This window comes from Mustelus asterias, unplaced genomic scaffold (genome assembly GCF_964213995.1).
Source record: "Mustelus asterias unplaced genomic scaffold, sMusAst1.hap1.1 HAP1_SCAFFOLD_79, whole genome shotgun sequence".
Lineage (NCBI taxonomy): Eukaryota > Metazoa > Chordata > Chondrichthyes > Carcharhiniformes > Triakidae > Mustelus > Mustelus asterias.
Window position 1 is genome coordinate 386941 of NW_027590137.1, and position 20264 is coordinate 407204.

The following is a 20264-nucleotide window of genomic DNA, read 5'->3' on the forward strand; positions in this document are numbered from 1 at the left end:
TCTGTATACCGCGCAAGAAACAATACTTTTCACTGTATCCCAGTACATGTGACAATAAATCAAATCAAACCCATTGCTGCATTTCCTTCCTGAAGCCACATTTGTCCAGTGGGGCCTGTCCCCGGGAGAAAGCGCTGCAGCTGCCGTTGTGTTGGGTGTTGAGGCGGTGCCGCTAGTTCCTTATTGGGGGTGTTGAAGCCTCCACTGGGTGTGTGGAGCCTCCCCTCCCACCCACTGCCCCTAACGCTGCCTCCGCTTATCCGCTTCCTTCCCGCCTGAAGATCAGACAAACAAGCGCCTGTCCCTGGACATGAGCCGCACTGCGCGTGCCCAACGTCACAATGCCCGGGGACTGATTGACGGCAGCTCTGGACCAATAGGAAAAGGGGGCGGGGCTGGAGGACCGAGCAGGAGCGGCTGGTCCTCCAACCAGAGTGAATAGGGGAGGGGTCTGAAGCATGCGCAGTGCGGGTAATGGCGGCGGACGGACGGTTTTAACTCGGAGCTGAGATCAGTTCAAGGTAGAGAGCGGCGCGCGGAGAGCGATGAATGTGGCGGGTGGGTGGAGAGGCTTCGTAAACATGTTGTTCAACCCAAACTTCGGAAAATAACTTCTCGGGCGCCCTGTTGGTACCAAATTGGAGGCGCAACTTGTCGTGTTGGGCCTGGGCTGACGGCCGCCAATCTGTTGGTGGCAATGTCTATCAGTGCGCATGTGCGGCCGGCATCTTTGGAAGGGGCAATGTGCAGCAGGGCGCAGGTGCGATCGCCATGTTTGTAGGGGGCGCAGGAGTGTCTACCTTTGTGATGTATGGGACCTGAACCCATTGCCGTCCATGTTGTGCAGGTACATCCACCCTGCTGATAGGGAGGGAATTCCAGGATTTTGACCCAGCGACTGTGAAGGAACGGCGATATATTTCCAAAATGTGGAGATGCCAGTGTTGGATTGGGGTAAACACAATAAGTCTCACAACACCAAGTTAAAGTCCAACAGGTTTATTTGGTAACAAAAGCCACTAGCTTTCGCAGTGCTGCTCCTTCATCAGGTAAGTGGGAGTTCTGTTCACAAACAGGGCATATAAAGACACAATTTACAAAATAATGGTTGGAATGCGAGTCTTTACAGGTAGTCAAGTCTTAAAGGTGCAGACAATGTGAGTGGAGAGAGGGCTAAGCACAGGTTAAAGAGATATGTATTGTCTCCAGCCAGGACAGTTAGTCCTCTTGTGTGCGAACTTGGCTATCAGTCTCTGCTCAGCGACTCTGTGTTGTCATGTGTCGTGAAGGCCGCCTTGGGGAACGCTTACCAAGCGTTGGAGAATGCTTGGTAAGTTCCACACACATGAGGACGGCCTCAACCGGGATCTTGGGTTCATGTCACACTATCTGTAACCCCCACGACTTACCTGGGCTTGCAAAATCACACTAACTGTCCTGTCTGGAGACAATACACATCTCTTTAACCTGTGCTTAACGCTCTCTCCACTCACATTGTCTGTACCTTTGAGACTTGATTACCTGTAAAGACTTGCATTCCAACCGTTATTTTGTAAATTGAGTTTGTGTCTTTATATGCCCTGTTTGTGAACACATCTCCCACTCACCTGACGAAGGAGCAGCGAGCGCTCCGAAAGCTAGTGGCTTTTGCTACCAAATAAACCTGTTGGACTTTAACCTGGTGTTGTGAGACTTTTTACAGGGAGGTCCCAGAGGATTGGAGAATAGCCAATGTTGTTCCTTTGTCTAAGAAGGGTAGCAAGAATAATCCAGGTAATTACAGGCCAGTGAGCCTTACTTCAGTGATAGGGAAATTATTGGGCAGTATTCTTCGAGACAGGATCTACTCCCACTTGGAAATAAGTGGATGTATTAGTGAGAGGCAACATGGTTTTGTGAAGGGGAGGTCATGTCTCACTAACTTGATCGAGTTTTTGGAGGAAGTGACGAAGATGGTTGATGAGGGTAGGGCAGTGGATGTTGTCCACATGGACTTCAGTAAGGCCTTTGACAAGGTCCCTCATGGCAGACTTGTGCAGAAGGTGAAGTCGCATGGGATCAGAGGTGAGCTGGCAAGATGGATACAAAACTGGCTTGGTCAAAGAAGACAGAGGGTAGCAGTGGAAGAGTGCGTTTCTGAATGGAGGGCTGTGACCAGTGGCGTTCCTCAGGGATCAGTGCTGGGACCTTTGCTGTTTGTAATATATATAAATGATTTGGAGGAAAATGTAACTGGTTTGATAAGTTTGCGGTCGACACAAAGGTTGGTGGAATTGCGGATAGTGATGAGGACCATCAGGGGATACAGCAGGATATACATCGGTTGGAGACTTGGGCAGAGAGATGGCAGGTGGAGTTTAATCTGGACAAATGTGAGGTAATGCATTTTGGAAGGTCTAATAAAGACAGGAAATATACAATAAATGGCAGAAACCATAAGAGTATTGCTAGGCAGAGGGATCTGGGTGTACAGGTACACAGGTCACTGAAAGTGGCAATGCAGGTGGAGAAAGTAGTCAAGAAGGCACAGGGCATGCTTGCCTTCATCGGCTGGGGTGTTGAGTTTAAAAATTGGCAAGTCATGTTGCAGCTTTATGGAACCTTAGTTACACCGCACTTGAAATCTAGTGTTCAATTCTGGTCGCCACGCTACCAGAAAGATGTGGCGGCTTTGGAGAGGGTACAGAAAAGATTTACCAGGATGTTGCCTGGTATGGAGGGCATTAGCTATGAGGAGAGGTTGGAGAAACATGGTTTGTTCTCACTGGAAAGACAGAGGTTGAGGGGCGATCTGATAGAAGTCTACAAGATTAGTAGGGGCATTGACAGAGTGGATAGTTAGTTTCCCAGGGTGGAAGAGTCAAATTACTCGGGAGCATAGGTTTAAGGTGCGAGGGGCAAGGTTTAAAGGAGATGTACGAGGCAAGTTCTTTTACTCAGAGGGTGGTGGGTGCCTGGAACTCGCTGCCAGGGGAGATAGTGGAAGCAGATACGATAGTGACTTTTAAGGGGCATCTGGACAAATACATGAATAGGATGGGAAGAGAGGGATATGACCCCCAGAAGGGTAGGGGGTTTTAGTTCAGTGAGGCAACATGGTCGGTGCAGGCTTGGAGGGCTGAAGGGCCTATTCCTGTGCTGTAATTTTCTTTGTTGCTTATTTAGAAGTGCATTTGCGATACCAAGACATGCAAGGCAACGGTCCAAGTTCTGGGAAATGGGATTAGAATAGTTTGATGATTTGTCTTTGACCAGCATAGAAATGATGGGTCGAATGGCCTTTTTCTGTGTTGTATAACTCTATGACTAACAGGAAGAAGAGAGTTGGCATAAATAGGTATTTTTCTAGTTGGCTGGATGTGATGAGCGGTGTGCCACTGGGTTCAATGCTGGAATCTTTTTACCATTTATTTCAATGACTTGGATGAAGGTACTGAATGTATGGTTGCTAAATTTGCTGATGATATAAAATAATTAGTAAAATAAGTTGTGAAGAGGATGTGAGGAGGCTACAAAGGGACATAGGTTAAGTGAGTGGGCAAAGAACTGGCAAATGTAGTATAATGTGAGTAAATGCGAAATTGTCCATTTTGGCAGGAAGTATAAATACAAAGAATATTGTCTAAACAGTGAGAGATTTAGAGGGATCTGGGTGTCCTTGTGCATGAATCAGAAAAGGCAGGTACAGCAAGTAATCAGGAAAGTTAATAGAATGTTATTGTTTATTGTGAGGAGAATTAATTACAAAAGAAGGGATGTTATTCTTCGTTTATACAGAACACTGGTGAGGTCACATCTGGAGTATTATTAGTCTCCTTATTTAAGAGAGGATGTAAATGCGTAAGAAATGGTTCGGAGAAGGTCCACTGGACTAATAGATGGTGAAAGGGTTAAAAATCATTCAATGCAGCAAAGTTCCTGGGAAACTGCTGGAGCTGCAAGGCACAGCTGCACAAACAATAGACAAGGGGGCTTTGATAGGCCACAAGAGGCTGTAACTACAACATCACTGCTTTCAGATAACAGCCCAAGACTGCAGTGTTTTGATAGAAGTCATATGTCAGCACTCAGGGTGCCAGATCGTCAAGGACCATAGACATGTGTTTATTGATGATGTAGCTATGTGTACGTGCCCTGTTGATAATTGGATATTTCAATTAGGCAAGGGGAGAGTTGCTGTAATTGGTTAAACATCACTGTGGGAAACAAATGAAGTAATCAGAACTATTAGTTGTGATTGGATAGTGAGTACCTTTAAATCAGTGTACAATTTCAATCTGTGTATGTTAATTACCTGTAGTTGATCCTAAAGGTATAATTGCAATAGTATTCCTTTGTTCTGGCAGTCTGTCGCCATGTGTGTGGAAACCAGTTTGCCCTGCTTTAACTTGAATAAAGGGCAATTTTAGACTCCGAAAATCTTCATCTGGTCTCTTGGGGGAGCAAAGAGCTGGATAGCTTATGAAATTCACTAGCATGGGGAAAAGGCAGGAGAATGGCACTATGCCTTAATGCTCACTTGGGGAGCAGACACAGACACGATGGGCCAAATGGCCTTCTGTGCCAAACGTCTGTGAAATTCAGGTCCTGATGAAATGAGTGACTGTCAGATGTTTGATCTGAGTTTTCTATCAGTAAATCCTCCCCTTCTAATCCCCTGTAAAAAGAGTTGACAGTGTCAGTGTCACTATCAGTGCAGGATAGAAATTCAGAATAGACAATTCCAGTTTCTCTGGAACATTCTTTCCTCTCGTTTCCCCAAACTTGTGATTAAATCAAACTAATCAGCAACAAACCCCCGATAGAATCTCCCTCTCCAGGGTCACCTGGGCACAGACAAGACCACAGAAGATCTGTCAGAGTGACTCCCGCCACCCCCTTCAGCCCCACCCACCCTGGATTACTGTTCTAACCAGGGTCTAGAGCAGGTCCAGGAGAAGATCCTCCCACTGACCCATCCCCTCCACACTTTACGGCCTTCTGGACCCAACATTCAGTCCAACAGTTTCAGAGAGTAAACTCTCAGCCCGTTCTGTTTCTTTTTCTTTGATTGTTTCATTTTTCTTTCTTTCAGTCGGCAGCCCCCCCTGCTCCAGGCACAGCTTCTGTTTCCCTCTTTCTTCTCTTGCTCCATCTCCATTCCCTTTGGCTCTGGGGGTGATTCACTTTTCTCTCATTCAATCTCTCCTGTCTTCCACCCTCTCACAGACCTTCCTTTAGTCCCTGTCCCACCCGCCCCTTTCTTCAAACTTGTTACATTTCTGGCTTTCCCCAGTTCACAGGAAAGGTCACAGACCTGAAATGTTAACTCTGTTTCTCTCTCTCTGCACAGATGCTGCTGAACCTGCTGAGTTTTGTTCCAGCATTTTCAGTTTTTAAGGATTTCACCAGAATCACCAAATAGTTTTGATGCAGAAGGAGGCCATTTGGCCCATCATGTGTGCACCAGCTCTCCGAATGAACAACTCGCCTAATTCCATTCTCCCGCCTTCTCCCTGTAATCCTGCACATTCTTCCTTTTCAGATAACATAGAAACTAGAAGCAGGAGTAGACCATTCAGCCCTTCGAACCTACTGTGCCATTCAATTTGATCATGGCTGATCATCGAATTCAATATCCTGATCTAACCTCCCCACCCCCCCCCCCGCCCCCGCCCCCCCGCCACATCCCTTGATGCCTTTGGCCCCGAGAGCTATATCTAATTTCTTCTTGAAATCAGACAACATTTTGGCCTCAACTACATTCTGTGATCAGGAATTCCACACATTCACCACCCTCTGGGTGAAGAAATTTCTCCTCACCTCAGTCCGAAAAGGTTTACCCCTTGTCATAGAATCATAGAAACCCTACAGTGCAGAAAGAGGCCATTCGGCCCATCGAGTCTGCACCGACCACAATCCCACCCAAGCCCTACCCCCACATATTTACCCGCTAATCCCTCTAACCTACGCATCTCAGGACTCCTAAGGGACAATTTTTAACCTGGCCAATCAACCTATCCCGCACATCTTTGGACTGTGGGAGGAAACCGGAGCACCCGGAGGAAGCCCACGCAGACACGAGGAGAATGTGCAATCTCCACACAGACAGTGACCCGAGCCGGGAATCGAACCCGGGACCCTGGAGCTGTGAAGCAGCAGTGCTAACCACTGTGCTACCGTCCTCAAACTACGACCCCTACGTTTGGACTCCCCCACAATTGGGAACATTCTTAATTCCCTTTTGAATGCATCAACTGAACCTGCCTCCATCACACTCTCAGGCCGTGTATTCCAAACCCTAATCTGGGATTCGCTCAGTCATACTGTCTCACTGAACATCAACTTGTTCACACTGAAAAGAGTTATTTTAAATGATCTGAATGTGAGAAGAAAGTTAAAAGCAGATGTGAAGTGCTGAAACACCAATTAATTGACACTGCAGAGGTCATTCACTGGCTCCATGTGTGGGAAAGTATTCATCCATTCTTCTCACCTGTGTTGACAGCAGCAAGTTCCCAAGTGACTGCAGAGATTGGCTTCAGCTGTCACTGCTGCTTTTAATCATATCCAGGATTGAACCATGTTTGTTCAGAGAGTCAAATTTTCTTTCTGATGCGAATCACCACTTTAACTTTGCTACAGTTTAATATTTTGAATAAATGTGAAATAATCCAGCTTTGTTTTGAGACATTGGTGTAGATTTTGTCTTGCCATCCTGAGTGTTTATCACCTGTCTGGAGCTCAGAAAGACAATCTGCGTGGGGATCATATGGCAAGAACAGAACTTCAGCCTGGACACAGTCCAGGATCATGACTACCATCCATATCTTGTCCCTGTTGATAAAATCAGGGTCACTGTTTGTGGAGTCTGCATGTTCTCCCCTTTCCTGCTTGGGTTTCCTCCGGGTGCTCCGGTTTCCTCCCACAGTCCAAAAAGATGTGCTGGTTAGGTGCATTGGCCATGCTAAATTCTCCCTTAGTGTACCCGAACAGGCGGTGGAGTGTGGTGATTAGGGGATTTTCACAGTAACTTCATTGCGTTTATTCTCCATCCAGTTTACCTGACCTTTTCACTGGCCTTCATGGTGTGTTTCCTTCCCTCATTTCCAATTTGCTAAGATAAGTTTTGCTTTTCCCCAATCTATCTGGAACATCAAATGTACCTTCCCAATTTGCCACCTGGCCTCATTTTATAACAATGTTTTTAACATTACTTCATTTCACATTGAACAGTTAGTGTACTGTGTGGGAGTTTCTCCCTGGAGGTGTTGAGATGGGCAGGATCCATCTTTTCCACTGTCTGTAGCAGGGAGGATGTGAAGATTTGTTGGAGATTCTGAAGAAACTGGCCATGAGTCTGTAGAGTAATGATGGGGTGTGGAAGCCTGGTGAGATACACAACCTGGATATAATATCGAGGACTCAAAACAGAAATATACCATGCTATGATCCAACAACAATGTATGTAATCCATGTAACTAAAAAAGGTTTTAACCATCTTTGTGATACACATCACATCCTTGTGATAGAAAACCTCATCATGTAGGATGGATGAGTTCTTACTTGCTGTGAGGGATGAAGGAAAGGCTTTCCTATGGTGTGTGGTATCTTTGGCCATACTCACGTCAGGGTCAGAAGGAAAAAACTTGAAAAACTCTCCATTGTTCCAGAAGATAGCAGTATTTTCATACCTACACTGCAGAAGGAGGCCATTTAACTCATTGAACCTGCACCGAAACCAGTCAGGTTTAACTGGAATCTGTCGTACTGGTGCCAACGATTGTGTTTTGGGTGGATCCTATGGAATCTCCTTTAGAGCAGCTTTCCTGCTGAGTCAGTTTGCCTAGTTATTACCATCACCCTCTTCACTAACTCCTGCTGCTGATGTACCTTCATCTTACAAATAGCAATTTGTCCTGGACACTTACCAGCAATATCCCCATGCATTCTGAGCTTGGATTGATGAGTGAATGATTTCCTTTCTACTGTGGAGAAGCCATATTTATTTTGCCAGAGAGATTTTCATAGAGAGAATTACAACCGAATATCTGATGATTCTATTATTAATGGTTTGAAAGGCTGTGATGACAATGCCCTCAGATTTCTGTGTTAACTGTTGCGGCGGATTTTTAGTAATGATACTACTGTCATAGGGAATCAAGTCTCACAACACCAAGTTAAAGTCTAACAGGTTTATTTGGAATCATGAGCTTTTGGAGTGCTGCTCCTTCATCACTCACCTGATGAAGGAGCAGCGCTCTGGAAGCTCATGATTCCAAATAAACCTGTTGGACTTTAACCCGGTAGTGTGAGACTTTTTACTGTGCCCACCCCAGTCCAATGCCAGCATCTCCACATCATAGGGAATCAAGTAATAGACACAACAAAGTAATAATCACAAATAAAGTAGTAATGACAGAGGAACTACTAATTCTGATTTTTGAACCCAGCCAGTGTCTGCATCTTCTGAGAATGAGAGTCAGGGGAACTAGAAGGAAAAAACTTGAAAAACTCTCCATTGTTCCAGAAGATAGCAGTATTTTCATACCTACACTGCAGAAGGAGGCCATTTAACTCATTGAACCTGCACTGACACCAATCCCAGCCAGGTCCTGTAGGGTGGTGGAGGCAGACACGCTGACATCGTTTAAGACTTACCTGGATAGTCACATGAGCCTGGGAATGGAGGGATACAAACGATTGGTCTAGTTGGACCAAGGAGCGGCATGGGCTTGGAGGGCCGAAGGGCCTGTTTCCTGTACTGTACTGTTCTTTGTTGTTCTTTGTCCTACCCTGTGCACGTTACAACTTCTGGTCCCCTGACACGATAGGGCAATTCAGCAGGGCCAATCAGCCTAACTCACACATCTTTGGAGTGTGGGAGGAAACCGGACGAAACCCACGCAGACACAGGGAAAGCGTGCAAATTCCATACGGACAGTGACACGAGGCCGGAATTGAACCCGGGTGCCTGGTGCTGTGAGGCAGCAATGCTACCCACTGTGCTCCTGTGCTGCATGCATGGTTTCGAGAAATGGAGCACAGCAGAGTGCCCATTCACAATAGACACATTCACAATTCACAGAATTCACAATTTATCTGTATAGCACGTGAGAAACAATATTTTTCACCATATACTAACACGTGACAATACTAAAACCAATAATTTATTTTAATATTTTTATTAATTGATCTCAATTAGTAACAAATCCATTTTCTGTTGCTATTTGGTTTTTCAATGGTCCTGTTGTTACCCAGCATTCCCCGTGGGTTTGAAAGTGCCTGATTTACTTCACAAGAGACCAGGGCGCAGGCTCCATGCTGCATCTAGAGCATGCGCAGTGTCACTTGTTCGGATGCTTGTGTGCGGCAGACGCTTTTCTTCAGCTGGTGAGAATCAGTGGGGCGGAGGGAGGAATTAGCCGGGAGTCGGGGTGGGGAGGGATCGGAGGCTTCACAAACACTTGCTGAAAGCCGAAGGCCCGAATAAGACCCCGCGGGTCCCGGGTTTGCTGCTTTGGGGATTTTTTTCTTGGAGCAGGCCCAGGTTAATGGCCGCCATCTTGGTCCAGCAAGGAGCGGAGCGCATGCGTGGCCCTCTTGGTGACGCAACAGAGAGGGGGCGGGGCTTCGGGGTCCCGGTCCCCAGGAGAGAAAATGATTGTGTGATTGATTGACAGGCCCTGGTAAACGGAGCTGCTGCAGAGACTGTGTGGACATCCTGAGACCATCAGTGTGTTAGCGTCAGGAGTAGGCCATTCAGCCCATTGACCTTGCTCTGTCATTCAATAAACTCGTGGCTCATCTGATTAATTCTATTATGCTGACTGCCTCCCTCAGATAAAAAATAGTCTAACTCAGCCTTGAATTTATTAAATGACACCAGGTTAAAGTCCAACAGGTTTATTTGGTAGAAAGAGCCACACCGGGAAGTGGCTTTTGCTACCAAATAAACCTGTTGGACTTAAACCTGGTGTTGTTAAACTTCTTACTGTGTTTGCCCAAGTCCAATGCCGGCATCTCCACATCTTTATTAAATGACCCAGCCTCCAGTGCTTTCTGTGGTAGAGAATTCCACAGACCAATGAAATTTCTCCATCTGATTTGATTTAAGAACATAAGAAATAGGAGCAGGAGTAGGCCATCTAGCCCCTCGAGCCTGCCCCGCCATTCAACAAGACCCAGATGGGCTACATCCTAGAGTTCTAAAGGAGATAGCTGAAGAAATAGTGGAGGCGTTAGTTATGATCTTTCAAAAGTCACTGGAGTCAGGGAAAGTCCCAGAGGACTGGAAAATCGCTGTTGTAACCCCACTGTTCAAGAAGGGAACAAGAAAAAAGATGGAAAATTATAGGCCAATTAGCCTAACCTCAGTTGTTGGCAAAATTCTAGAATCCATCATTAAGGATGAGATTTCTAAATTCTTGGAAGTGCAGGGTCGGATTAAGACAAGTCAGCATGGATTTAGTAAGGGGAGGTCGTGCCTGACAAACCTGTTAGAGTTCTTTGAAGAGATAACAAATAGGTTAGACCAAGGAGAGCCAATGGATGTTATCTATCTTGACTTCCAAAAGGCCTTTGACAAGGTGCCTCACGGGAGACTGCTGAGTAAAATAAGGGCCCATGGTATTCGAGGCAAGGTACTAACATGGATTGACGATTGGCTGTCAGACAGAAGGCAGAGAGTTGGGATAAAAGGTTCTTTCTCAGAATGGCAACCGGTGACAAGTGGTGTCCCGCAGGGTTCAGTGTTGGGGCCACAGCTGTTCTCTTTATATATTAACGATCTAGATGACGGGAGTGGGAGCATTCTGGCCAAGTTTGCCGATGATACAAAGATAGGTGGAGGGGCAGGTAGTATTGAGGAGGTGGGGAGGCTGCAGAAAGATTTAGACAGTTTAGGAGAGTGGTCCAAGAAGTGGCTGATGAAATTCAACGTGGGCAAGTGCGAGGTCGTACACTTTGGAAAAAAGAATAGAGGCATGGACTATTTTCTAAACGGTGACAAAATTCATAATGCTAAAGTGCAAAGGGACTTGGGAGTCCTAGTCCAGGATTCTCTAAAGGTAAACTTGCAGGTTGAGTCCGTAATTAAGAAAGCAAATGTAATGTTGTCATTTATCTCAAGAGGCTTGGAATACAAAAGCAGGGATGTACTTCTGAGGCTTTATAAAGCACTGGTTAGGCCCCATTTGGAGTACTGTGAGCAATTTTAGGCCCCACACCTCAGGAAGGACATACTGGCACTGGAGCGGGTCCAGCGGAGATTCACACGGATGATCCCAGGAATGGTAGGCCTGACATACGATGAACGTCTGAGGATCGTGGGATTATATTCATTGGAGTTTAGGAGGTTGAGGGGAGATCTGATAGAAACTTACAAGATAATGAACGGCTTAGATAGGATGGACGTAGGGAAGTTGTTTCCATTAACAGGGGAGACTAGGACGCGGGGGCACAGCCTTAGAATAAAAGGGAGTCACTTTAGAACAGAGATGAGGAGAAATTTCTTCAGCCAGAGAGTGGTGGGTCTGTGGAATTCATTGCCACAGAGGGCTGTGGAGGCCGAGACGTTGAGCGTCTTCAAGACAGAAATTGATAAATTCTTGATTTCTCGAGGAATTAAGGGCTATGGGGAGAGAGCGGGTAAATGGAGTTGAAATCAACCATGATTGAATGGTGGAGTGGACTTGATGGGCCGAATGGCCTTACTTCCGCTCCTATGTCTTATGGTCTTAAGACCATGCCTGATCTGAAGCGAATCAGTTCCACTTACCCGCCTGCTCCCCATATCCCTTAATTCCCTGAGCGATCAGAAATCTATCTACTCCATGATTTAAACATATTCAACGAGGTAGCCTCCACCACTTCAATGGGCAGAGAATTCCAGAGATTCACTACCCTCTGAGAGAAGAAGTTCCCCCTCAACTCTGTTCTAAACCGGCCCCCACTTATTTTGAGGCTGTGCCCTCTAGTTCTGGTTTCCCTTCTAAGTGGAAAGAATGTCTCTACCTCTACCTCTACCCTATCCAGCCCCTTCATTATCTTATACGTCTCGAGAAGATCACCCCTCAGCCTTCTAAACTCCAACGAGTACAGACCCAATCTGATCAATCTCTCCTCATAAGCTACACCCCTAATCTCTGGTATCAACCTGGTGCATCTTCTCTGCACTCCCTCCAAGGCCAATATATCCTTTCGCAAACAAGGGGACCAAAACTGCCCACAGTACTCCAGTTGCGGCCTCACCAGTGCCCTGTACAGTTGTATCAAGACCTCCCTGCTTTTATATCCTATCCCCCTCGCGATAAAGGCCAACATTCCACTCACCACCTTGATCACCTGCTGTAGCTGCAGACTGAGTTTTTGCGATTTGTGCACAAGGACCCCCAGGTCCCTCTGCACAGTCGCACAATGTAATTTTTCTCCATTTAAATAATATTCCAATTTACTATTATTTCTTCCAAAGTGGATAACCTCACATTTGCCAATGTCTATTCCATCTGCCAGATCCTCGCCCACTCGCTCAGCCTATCCAAATCTCTCTGCAGACTTTCCGCGTCCTCCAATAATAATTTATTATTGTCACATATATTATCATACAGTGAAAAGTATTGTTTCTTGCTCGCTATACAGACAAAACATACCGTTCATAGAGAAGGAAACGAGAGAGTGCAGAATGTAGTGTTACAGTCACAGCTAGGATGTAGAGAAAGATCAACTTAATGCAAGTTAAGTCCATTCAAAAGTCTGACAGCAGCAGAGAAGAAGCTGTTCTCAAGTCGGTTGGTACGTGACCTCAGACTTTTGTATCTTTTTCCTAAAGGAAGAAGGTGGAAGAGAGAATGTCCGGGGTGCGTGGGGTCCTTAATTATGCCGGCTGCTTTGCCGACGCAGCGGGAAGTGTAGACAGAGTCAATGGATGGGAGGCTGGTTTGTGTGATAGATTGGGCACATTCACGACCTTTTGTAGATCCTTGCGGTCTTGGGCAGAGCAGGAGCCATACCAAGCTGTGATACAACCAGAAAGAATGCTTTCTATGGTGCATCTGTAAAAGTTGGTGAGAGTCGTAGCTGACATGCCAAATTTCCTTAGTCTTCTGAGAAAGTAGAGGTGTTGGTGAGCTTTCTTAGCTATAGTGTCAACACGAGGGGACCAGGACAGGTTGTTGGTGATCCGGACACCTAAAAACCTGAAGCTCTTGACGCTTTCTACTTCGTCCCCATTGATGTAAACATGGGCATGTTCTTCTTTACGCTTCCTGAAGTCGATGACAATCTCCTTTGTTTTGTTGACATTGAGGGAGAGATTATTGTTGCCACACCAGTTCACGAGATTCTCTATCTCATTCCTGTACTCTGTCTCATCATTGTTTGAAATCCGACCCAGTACTGGGGTGTCGTCAGCAAACTTGAAAATCGAATTGGAGGGGAATTTAGCCGCACAGTCATAGGTGTATAAGAGTATAATAGGGGGCTGAGAACACAGCCTTGTGGGGCACCGGTGTTGAGGATGATCGTGGAGGAGGTGTTGTTGACTATCCTTACTGATTGTGGTCTGTGAGTGAGGAAGTTCAGGATCCAGTTGCAGAGGGAGGTGCCGAGACCCAGGCCACAGAGTTTGGAGATGAGTTTCATGGGAAGAAGAGTGTTGAAGGCTGAGCTGTAGTCAACAAATAGGAGTCTGACATAGGTGTCCTTGTTATCTACGTGTTGCAGGGTTGAGTACAGGGCCAGGGAGATGGTATCTGCTGTGGACCTGTTGCGGCGGTAGGCAAACTGTAGTGGATCCAGATAGTCCGGGAGGCTGGAATTGATTTGTGCCAAGACTGACCTTTCGAAGCACTTCATAATGATGAATATCAGAGCCACCGGCCGATAGTCATTAAGGCACGCTGCTTGGTTTTTCTTCGGTACCGGGATGAAGGTAGTCTTCTTGAAGCAGATAGGGACCTCAGATTGTTGTAAAGAGAGGTTGAAGATGTCTGTGAATACCTCTGCCAGCTGATCCGCACAGGATCTGAATGCCCGTCCGGGTATCCCATCCGGGCCAGTTGCTTTCTGTGGGTTGACCTTCAAGAAAGCTGCTCTGACATCTGCAATGGAGACCCCAGATACAGGTTCTTCCAGGGCTTCCAGGGGGAGAGCATGCTCTCACTGACCTCTTGCTCAAAGCGAATGCATTGAGCTCATCAGGGAGGGGTGCGTTGGAGCTGGCGATTTTACATGCCTTCATCTTGTAGCCTGTTATGTCTTGCAGACCTTGCCATAGTCAGCGGGGGTTGGTGTGGCTCGCCTGGGACTCTAGCTTGGTCCGGTATTGTCTTTTGGCATCTTTGATGGATCTCCTTAGATCGTATCTGGTAACAAAGAAGTTAGATAAAGGAGAACTAGTGGACCTGATTTATTTAGATTTCCAGAAGGCCTTTGACAAGGTGCTGCAGAGGAAACTGTTAAATCCGTTAAGTGCCCATAGTGTTAAGGGTGAAATCCTGGCATGGATAGAGGATTGGCTGACTGGCAGAAGGCAGAAGTGGGGATAAAGGGATCTTTCTCAGGATGGCAGCCGGTGACCAGTGGTGTGCCTCAGGGGTCAGTGCTGGGACCACAACTTTTCACAATATCCATTAACGATTTGGAGGAAGGAACTGAAGGCACTGTTGCTAAGTTTGCAGATGATACAAAGATATGTAGAGGGAGAGGTAGTAACGAGGAAGCAGGGAGGCTGCAGAAGGACTTGGACAGGTTCGGAGAGTGGGCAAAGAAGCGGCAGATGGAATACAATGTGGAAAAGTGTGAGGTTCTGCACTTTGGAAGGAGGAATGGAGACAACAAGTATTTTCTAAATGGGGAAATGCTTAGGAAATCAGAAACAAAAAGGGACTTGGAAGTCATTGTTCAAGATTCTCTTAAAGTTAACGTGCAGGTTCAGTCGGCAGTTAGGAAGGCAAATGCAATGTTAGCATTCATGTCGATAGGCCTAGAATACAAGGGCAGGGATATATTTCTGAGGCTGCGGAAGGCTCTGGTCAGTCCCCATTTGGACTATTGTGAGCAGTTATGGTCCCCATATCTAAAGAAGGATGTGCTGGCTTTGGAAAAGGTCCAGAGGAGGTTCACAAGAATGATCCCTGGAATGAAGAGCTTGTCCTATGAGGAACAGTTCAGACTCTGGGTCTGTACTCATTGGAGTTTATAAGGATGAGGGGGGATCTTATTGAAACTTACAGGATACTGCGAGGCCTGGATAGAGTGGATGTGGAGAGAATGTTTCCACTAGTAGGAACAGCTAGAAATAGAGGGCACAACCTCAGACTAAAGGGCCGATCCTTTAAAACAGAGAGGAGGAGGAATTTCTTCAGCCAGAGAGTGGTGAATCTGTGGAACTCTTTGCTGCAGAAGGTTGTGGAGGTCAGGACATTGAGTGTCTTTAAGACAGAGATAGATAGATTCTTGATTAATGAGGGGATCAGGGGTTATGGGGAAAAGGCAGGAGAATGGGGATGAGAAAAATATCAGCCATGATTGAATGGCGGAGCAGACTCGATGGGCCGAGTGGCCTAATTCTGTTACTGTGTCTTATGGTCTAATGAGTTGAGACTGGGGTGGCGTCGGACGATGTCACTGAGGTGGAAATAGGCAGTCTTGATGATGATGTGGCTGGAAGCTCATCCTGGAGTGAAATATTTCACCATGGTTGTGAACAGCCTGGTTCCGGCTCCGACAGGGAGTGGAGTTTGTCGTGGGGACTGAAGACAATGGGTTCAGACTTCCCAGTATTTATATGGGTGAAACTTCTGTTCTCTTAGTCCTGGATGTCAGACAAGTCAGGATGGTGTGTGGGTTGGAGGGGAACTTGGAGCTGATGGTGCTAACCACTGTGCCACCGTGCCGCAGAATGCTAAATGGAATGAGAGAGAGAGAGTGTATGTGTGAGGGGCGTGGGTGGAGATTTAAAGAATGTTCCATAGAAACTACAATTGTCTGTTTTGAATTTCTATCATGTGCTGACAGTGATGATTTTTGTAAACTGCTTTCAGTGTATATTGGAAGGAGAGGTTTTGACTGGAAAAGCACTGAGATTCTCACACCCGTATCAGAGTGTTCCAGTGCACTGATTGTGGAGAGACACAAGGACTCAGACACCATGGAGAAACCATGGAAATGTGGAGACTGTGGGAAGGGATTCAGAGCCCCATCTGGGGTGGAATCTCATCGACGCAGTCACACCGGGGAGAGACCGTTCATATGCTCCACTTGTGGGAAGGGATTCAATCATTCATCGAATCTGCTGAGAGAGAGAGAGAGAGAAAGATTGAGAGAGAAAGAATCCAACCCCTGCAATCACTTGTGAACTTGTTGGTGTCGCTGCAGGTTGGATGACCGATTGAATCCCTTTCCCACACACACAGCAGGTGAACGGTCTGTCCCCGGTGTGAACTCGCTGGTGTCTCTGCCGTGTGGATGACCTCCTAAACCTCTTTGTGCAGTGAGAGCAGCTAACCAGTCTCTCGTCAGTGTGAATGGGTTGGTGGACCATCAGTTCTCGAGAGCTTTTGAAGCCACTCCCACAGTCAGAGCATTTAAAGGGTCTGTCTTGGGTGTGAGTGACCTTGTGGCTCAACAGGTTGGGCAACTGAGTGAATCCCTTCCCACACACACAGCAGGTGAACGGTCTCTCCCCGGTGTGAATGCGCTGGTCGGTCAGCAGATTGTTTAACCGAGTGAATCCTTTCCCACACACAGAGCAGGTGAATGGTCTCTCCCCAGTGTGAACTCCCTGGTGTGTTTGTAAATGGGATAACTGAGTGAATCTCTTCCCACACACACAGCAGGTGAATGGTCTCTCTCCAGTGTGACTGTGCCGATGAGTTTCCAGTGCAGATGGGAACCTGAATCCTTTCCCACAGTCCCCACATTTACACAATTTCTCCATGGTGCGGGTGTCCTTGTGACTCTCCAGGCTTGACAATTAGTTCAGTTACAACATAACATGGGTGCGGTCTCTCTGCTGCAATGTATTTTCAGGCTGTTTAACTGGTTAAAGTTCTTTCCACAGTCACTCAGGTGTGAGCATGTTTCAGTGTGTGTGTGTCTCGGTGCTTTTCCAGTTACACTGATGTTTAAAATCTCCTGAAGCAGACAGAGCAGAGAAACATTTCCATTCTAGATTCAAAGCTCGATGATATTCAGGTCCCAATGAACTGAGTGACTATGTTAGATTTTGATGTGAGGTTTGGTTTGATATTCGTCTTTAAATCTTCACCTTCTGATATCCTGCAAAAGGAATTTACAAACATCATCAGTGTCAGCACAGGATAGAAATTCAGAACAGACAATTCTAATTTCCAATGAACATTCTTTCCTCTCTCATCCCCAAAGCTGTGAATCTCCATCCCACACACTCTCCCTCCATTCTCACTCTGCTGTATCTAATATTCACCCTCCCAATTCTCCTGAAGGTACTGATTGAGGCTGATTGACAGATCCATGCTCACTGCTTCCTGTCCACCACACACAAATCATAAGAAACAGGAGCTGCGGTTGGCCATTCAGCCCATCGAACTGCCTCAACCATTCATTGAGAATTGGCTGATCTACCGCAGCATCATTTCGCACGCTATCCCCCAGATAGAGAGAGAATAGAGCCAATGTTTCGAGTCTGGAGGGAGGAAAGAATGTTCCATAGAAATTAGAATTGTCTGTTCTGAATTTCTATCCTGCACTGACACTGATGACCTCTGCAAACTTGTTTTACAGGAAATTGAAAGAGGAATCACAGACCGAAATCTCAGACGTTGTGTCTAGATCTGACAGAGTCATATTCCTCGGGACCTGAATATCATCGGCCTTTAAATCAAGGAGAAATGGTTGTCCGGTCTGGTGACTTGAAAAGATTTCAAACATCAGTGTGACTGGAAAAGTGCCAACACGCTGCAACACTGGAGTGAGTGTGTTCTAGTGCATTGACTCAAGAGCTTTAACCAGTTATACAGCAATAAATATCACACCATTCACAGCGGGGGTGGGGGGACTGTTCTGTGTGTGGACGAGTGTTCAACTGAAGAGAAAGGAAAGAACACCTGCACCATGGAGAAACCATGGAAATGTGGGGACTGTGGGAAGAGATACAGAGCCCCATCAGAGCTGGAAGATCATCGGCACAGCCACACTGGGGAGAGACCATTTACTTGCTCTCAGTGTGGGGAGGGATTCACTCGGGTATCCCAGCTGCAGAGACACCAGCGAGCTCACACTGGGGAGAGGCCCTTCACCTGCTCTCAGTGTGGGAAGGGATTCACTCGGTCATCCAGCCTGCAGGCACACCAGCGAGTTCACACTGGGGAGAGACCGTTCACCTGCTCTCAGTGTGAGAAGGGGTTCAGTCAATTGGCTAACCTGCAGAGACACCAGCGAGTTCACACTGGGGAGAGGCCGTTCACCTGCTCTCAGTGTGAGAAAGGGTTCAGTCATTTAGCTAACCTGCAGAGACACCAGCGAGTTCACACAGGGGAGAGACCTTTCACCTGCTTTCAGTGTGGGAAGGGATTCACTGATTTATCCACCCTGCGGAGACACCAGCGAGTTCACACTGGGGAGTGGCCGTTCACCTGCTCTATGTGTGGGAAGGGGTTCAGTCAATTAGCTGAGCTGCAGACGCACCAGCGAGTTCACACTGGGGAGAGACCATTCACCTGCTCTCAGTGTGAGAAGGGGTTCACTGATTTATTCACCCTGCGGACTCACCAGCGAGTTCACACTGGGGAGTGGCCGTTCACCTGCTCTGAGTGTGAGAAGGGGTTCAGTCAATTATCTAACCTGCAGAAGCACCAGCGAGTTCACACTGGGGAGAGATCGTTCACCTGTTCTCATTGTGGGAAGGGATTCACTGATTTATCCACTCTGCGGAGACACCAGCGAGTTCACACTGGGGAGTGGCCTTTCACCTGCTCTATGTGTGGGAAGGGGTTCAGTCAATTAGCTAAGCTGGAGACCCACCAGCGAATTCACACTGGGGAGAGACCGTTCACCTGCTCTCAGTGTGGGAAGGGATTCACTGATTTATTCACCCTGCGGACTCACCAGCGAGTTCACACTGGGGAGAGGCCGTTCACCTGCTCTCAGTGTGAGAAGGGGTTCAGTCAATTATCCAACCTGCAGAAGCACCAGCGAGTTCACACTGGGGAGAGACCGTTCACCTGCTCTCAGTGCGGGAAGGGGTTCAGTCAATTATCTAACCTGCAGACGCACCAGCGCCTTCATACTGGGGAGAGACCGTTCACCTGCTCTCAGTGTGGGAAGGGGTTCAGTCAATTATCCACCCTGCGGACACACTAGCGAGTTCACACTGGGGAGAGACCATTCACCTGCTCTCAGTGTGGGAAGGGTTTCAGAGTTTCATCCGCCCTGCTGAGACACCAAAATGCTCATGAGTGATTCCAGGGGTTGGATTCTGCTGTTATTGTTTCTGCTCTCAATTACATCCAGGACTGCATTTTGTTCATTCTCACAGTTGGTCAATGGGGAGGGTCGGAGGGTTTCTTTCTGCTGGACTGGCCGGTCTCATGACTTTGCCTCCAGTGGGCTGATGCTCTTTGAGTCTTGTTGCGAATACCTGGTTTCAGATTTCACACGGATCACAGAGTGACAGGGTGTGAGGAAGTTAAGAGTTACTATTTCTGTTTGAAACTTCCCAAATGCTCATCCAATTTCCTTTGTAATTGTTTACTGTCTCCACTTCCTCCACCCTCGTAGGCAGCGAGTTCCAGGTCATTACCATTCACTGCATCAAAATATTCTTCCTCACATCCCCCCTTCCTCTCTGACCCAAAACCATAAATCTGTGTCCCCCTCGTCCTTCTCTCGTCAGCTAATGGGAACAGCTTTTCTTTGTCCATCTTATCTAAACCTGTCAGAATCTTGTCCACCTCTATCAAATCTACCCTCAACCTCCTTGCTCCAAGGGGAACAACCCTAGCCTGACATTGACAATAAAGAACAAACTAACAGAATATGTTAATACCTGAAATCAAATGGGAATGTTTAATTTCTGTTTTAAAGAAATCATGAATATATTGTCCCGTACAATAAAGGGATTTGAACAACTCAGCTTGAGTGCAGTTGAATGAAATGTCTCAATCGCGTATCCACCCACAGTCGAGAGGAAGTGTGGAATGTGTAGCTGGAAATCCCTCCCTAACAGCACTGTGGGTGTACTTACACCTTCGGCATTATAGCAGTTCAGGAAGGCAGTGTTGGCGCTGATCGTGGCCGAGGCAGCT

At 46.9% G+C, this 20264-nt stretch overlaps 3 protein-coding genes across 4 annotated transcripts in view; 2 read left to right on the forward strand and 1 right to left on the reverse strand.

Moving 5' to 3' along the window:
- The window catches only part of LOC144483836 (uncharacterized), a 284619-nt gene that overhangs the window by 58857 nt on the left and 205498 nt on the right, over nucleotides 1–20264 (forward strand). The gene's annotated exons all lie outside the window — the stretch shown is intronic.
- The window catches only part of LOC144483798 (uncharacterized), a 66263-nt gene that overhangs the window by 25378 nt on the left and 20621 nt on the right, over nucleotides 1–20264 (reverse strand). Inside the window, exons 3-4 of the mRNA XM_078202338.1 lie at nucleotides 16549–16927; nucleotides 5667–5709 (exon numbers count right to left, since the gene is read on the reverse strand). Coding sequence (XP_078058464.1) covers nucleotides 5667–5709; nucleotides 16549–16927 — 422 coding nt within the window. The remainder of the gene's footprint in view (nucleotides 1–5666; nucleotides 5710–16548; nucleotides 16928–20264) is intronic.
- LOC144483818 (uncharacterized) lies at nucleotides 468–20090 on the forward strand. Of its 2 annotated transcripts, none has more exons than XM_078202356.1 (2): nucleotides 468–521; nucleotides 17743–20090. In XM_078202356.1, the coding sequence occupies exon 2, from the start codon at nucleotides 18073–18075 to the stop codon at nucleotides 19318–19320; it is 1248 nt and encodes a 415-aa protein (XP_078058482.1). In that variant the 5' UTR covers nucleotides 468–521; nucleotides 17743–18072; the 3' UTR covers nucleotides 19321–20090. The 2 variants fall into 2 exon arrangements, with proteins under 2 accessions (XP_078058482.1, XP_078058481.1); XM_078202355.1 differs by lacking the exon at nucleotides 468–521 and adding an exon at nucleotides 7931–9372.

Coding starts and splice junctions, on each gene's coding strand:
- LOC144483818 (XM_078202356.1), top strand. CDS start 18,073: ATGGAGAAACCATGGAAATGTGGGGACTGTGGGAAGAGATACAGAGCC.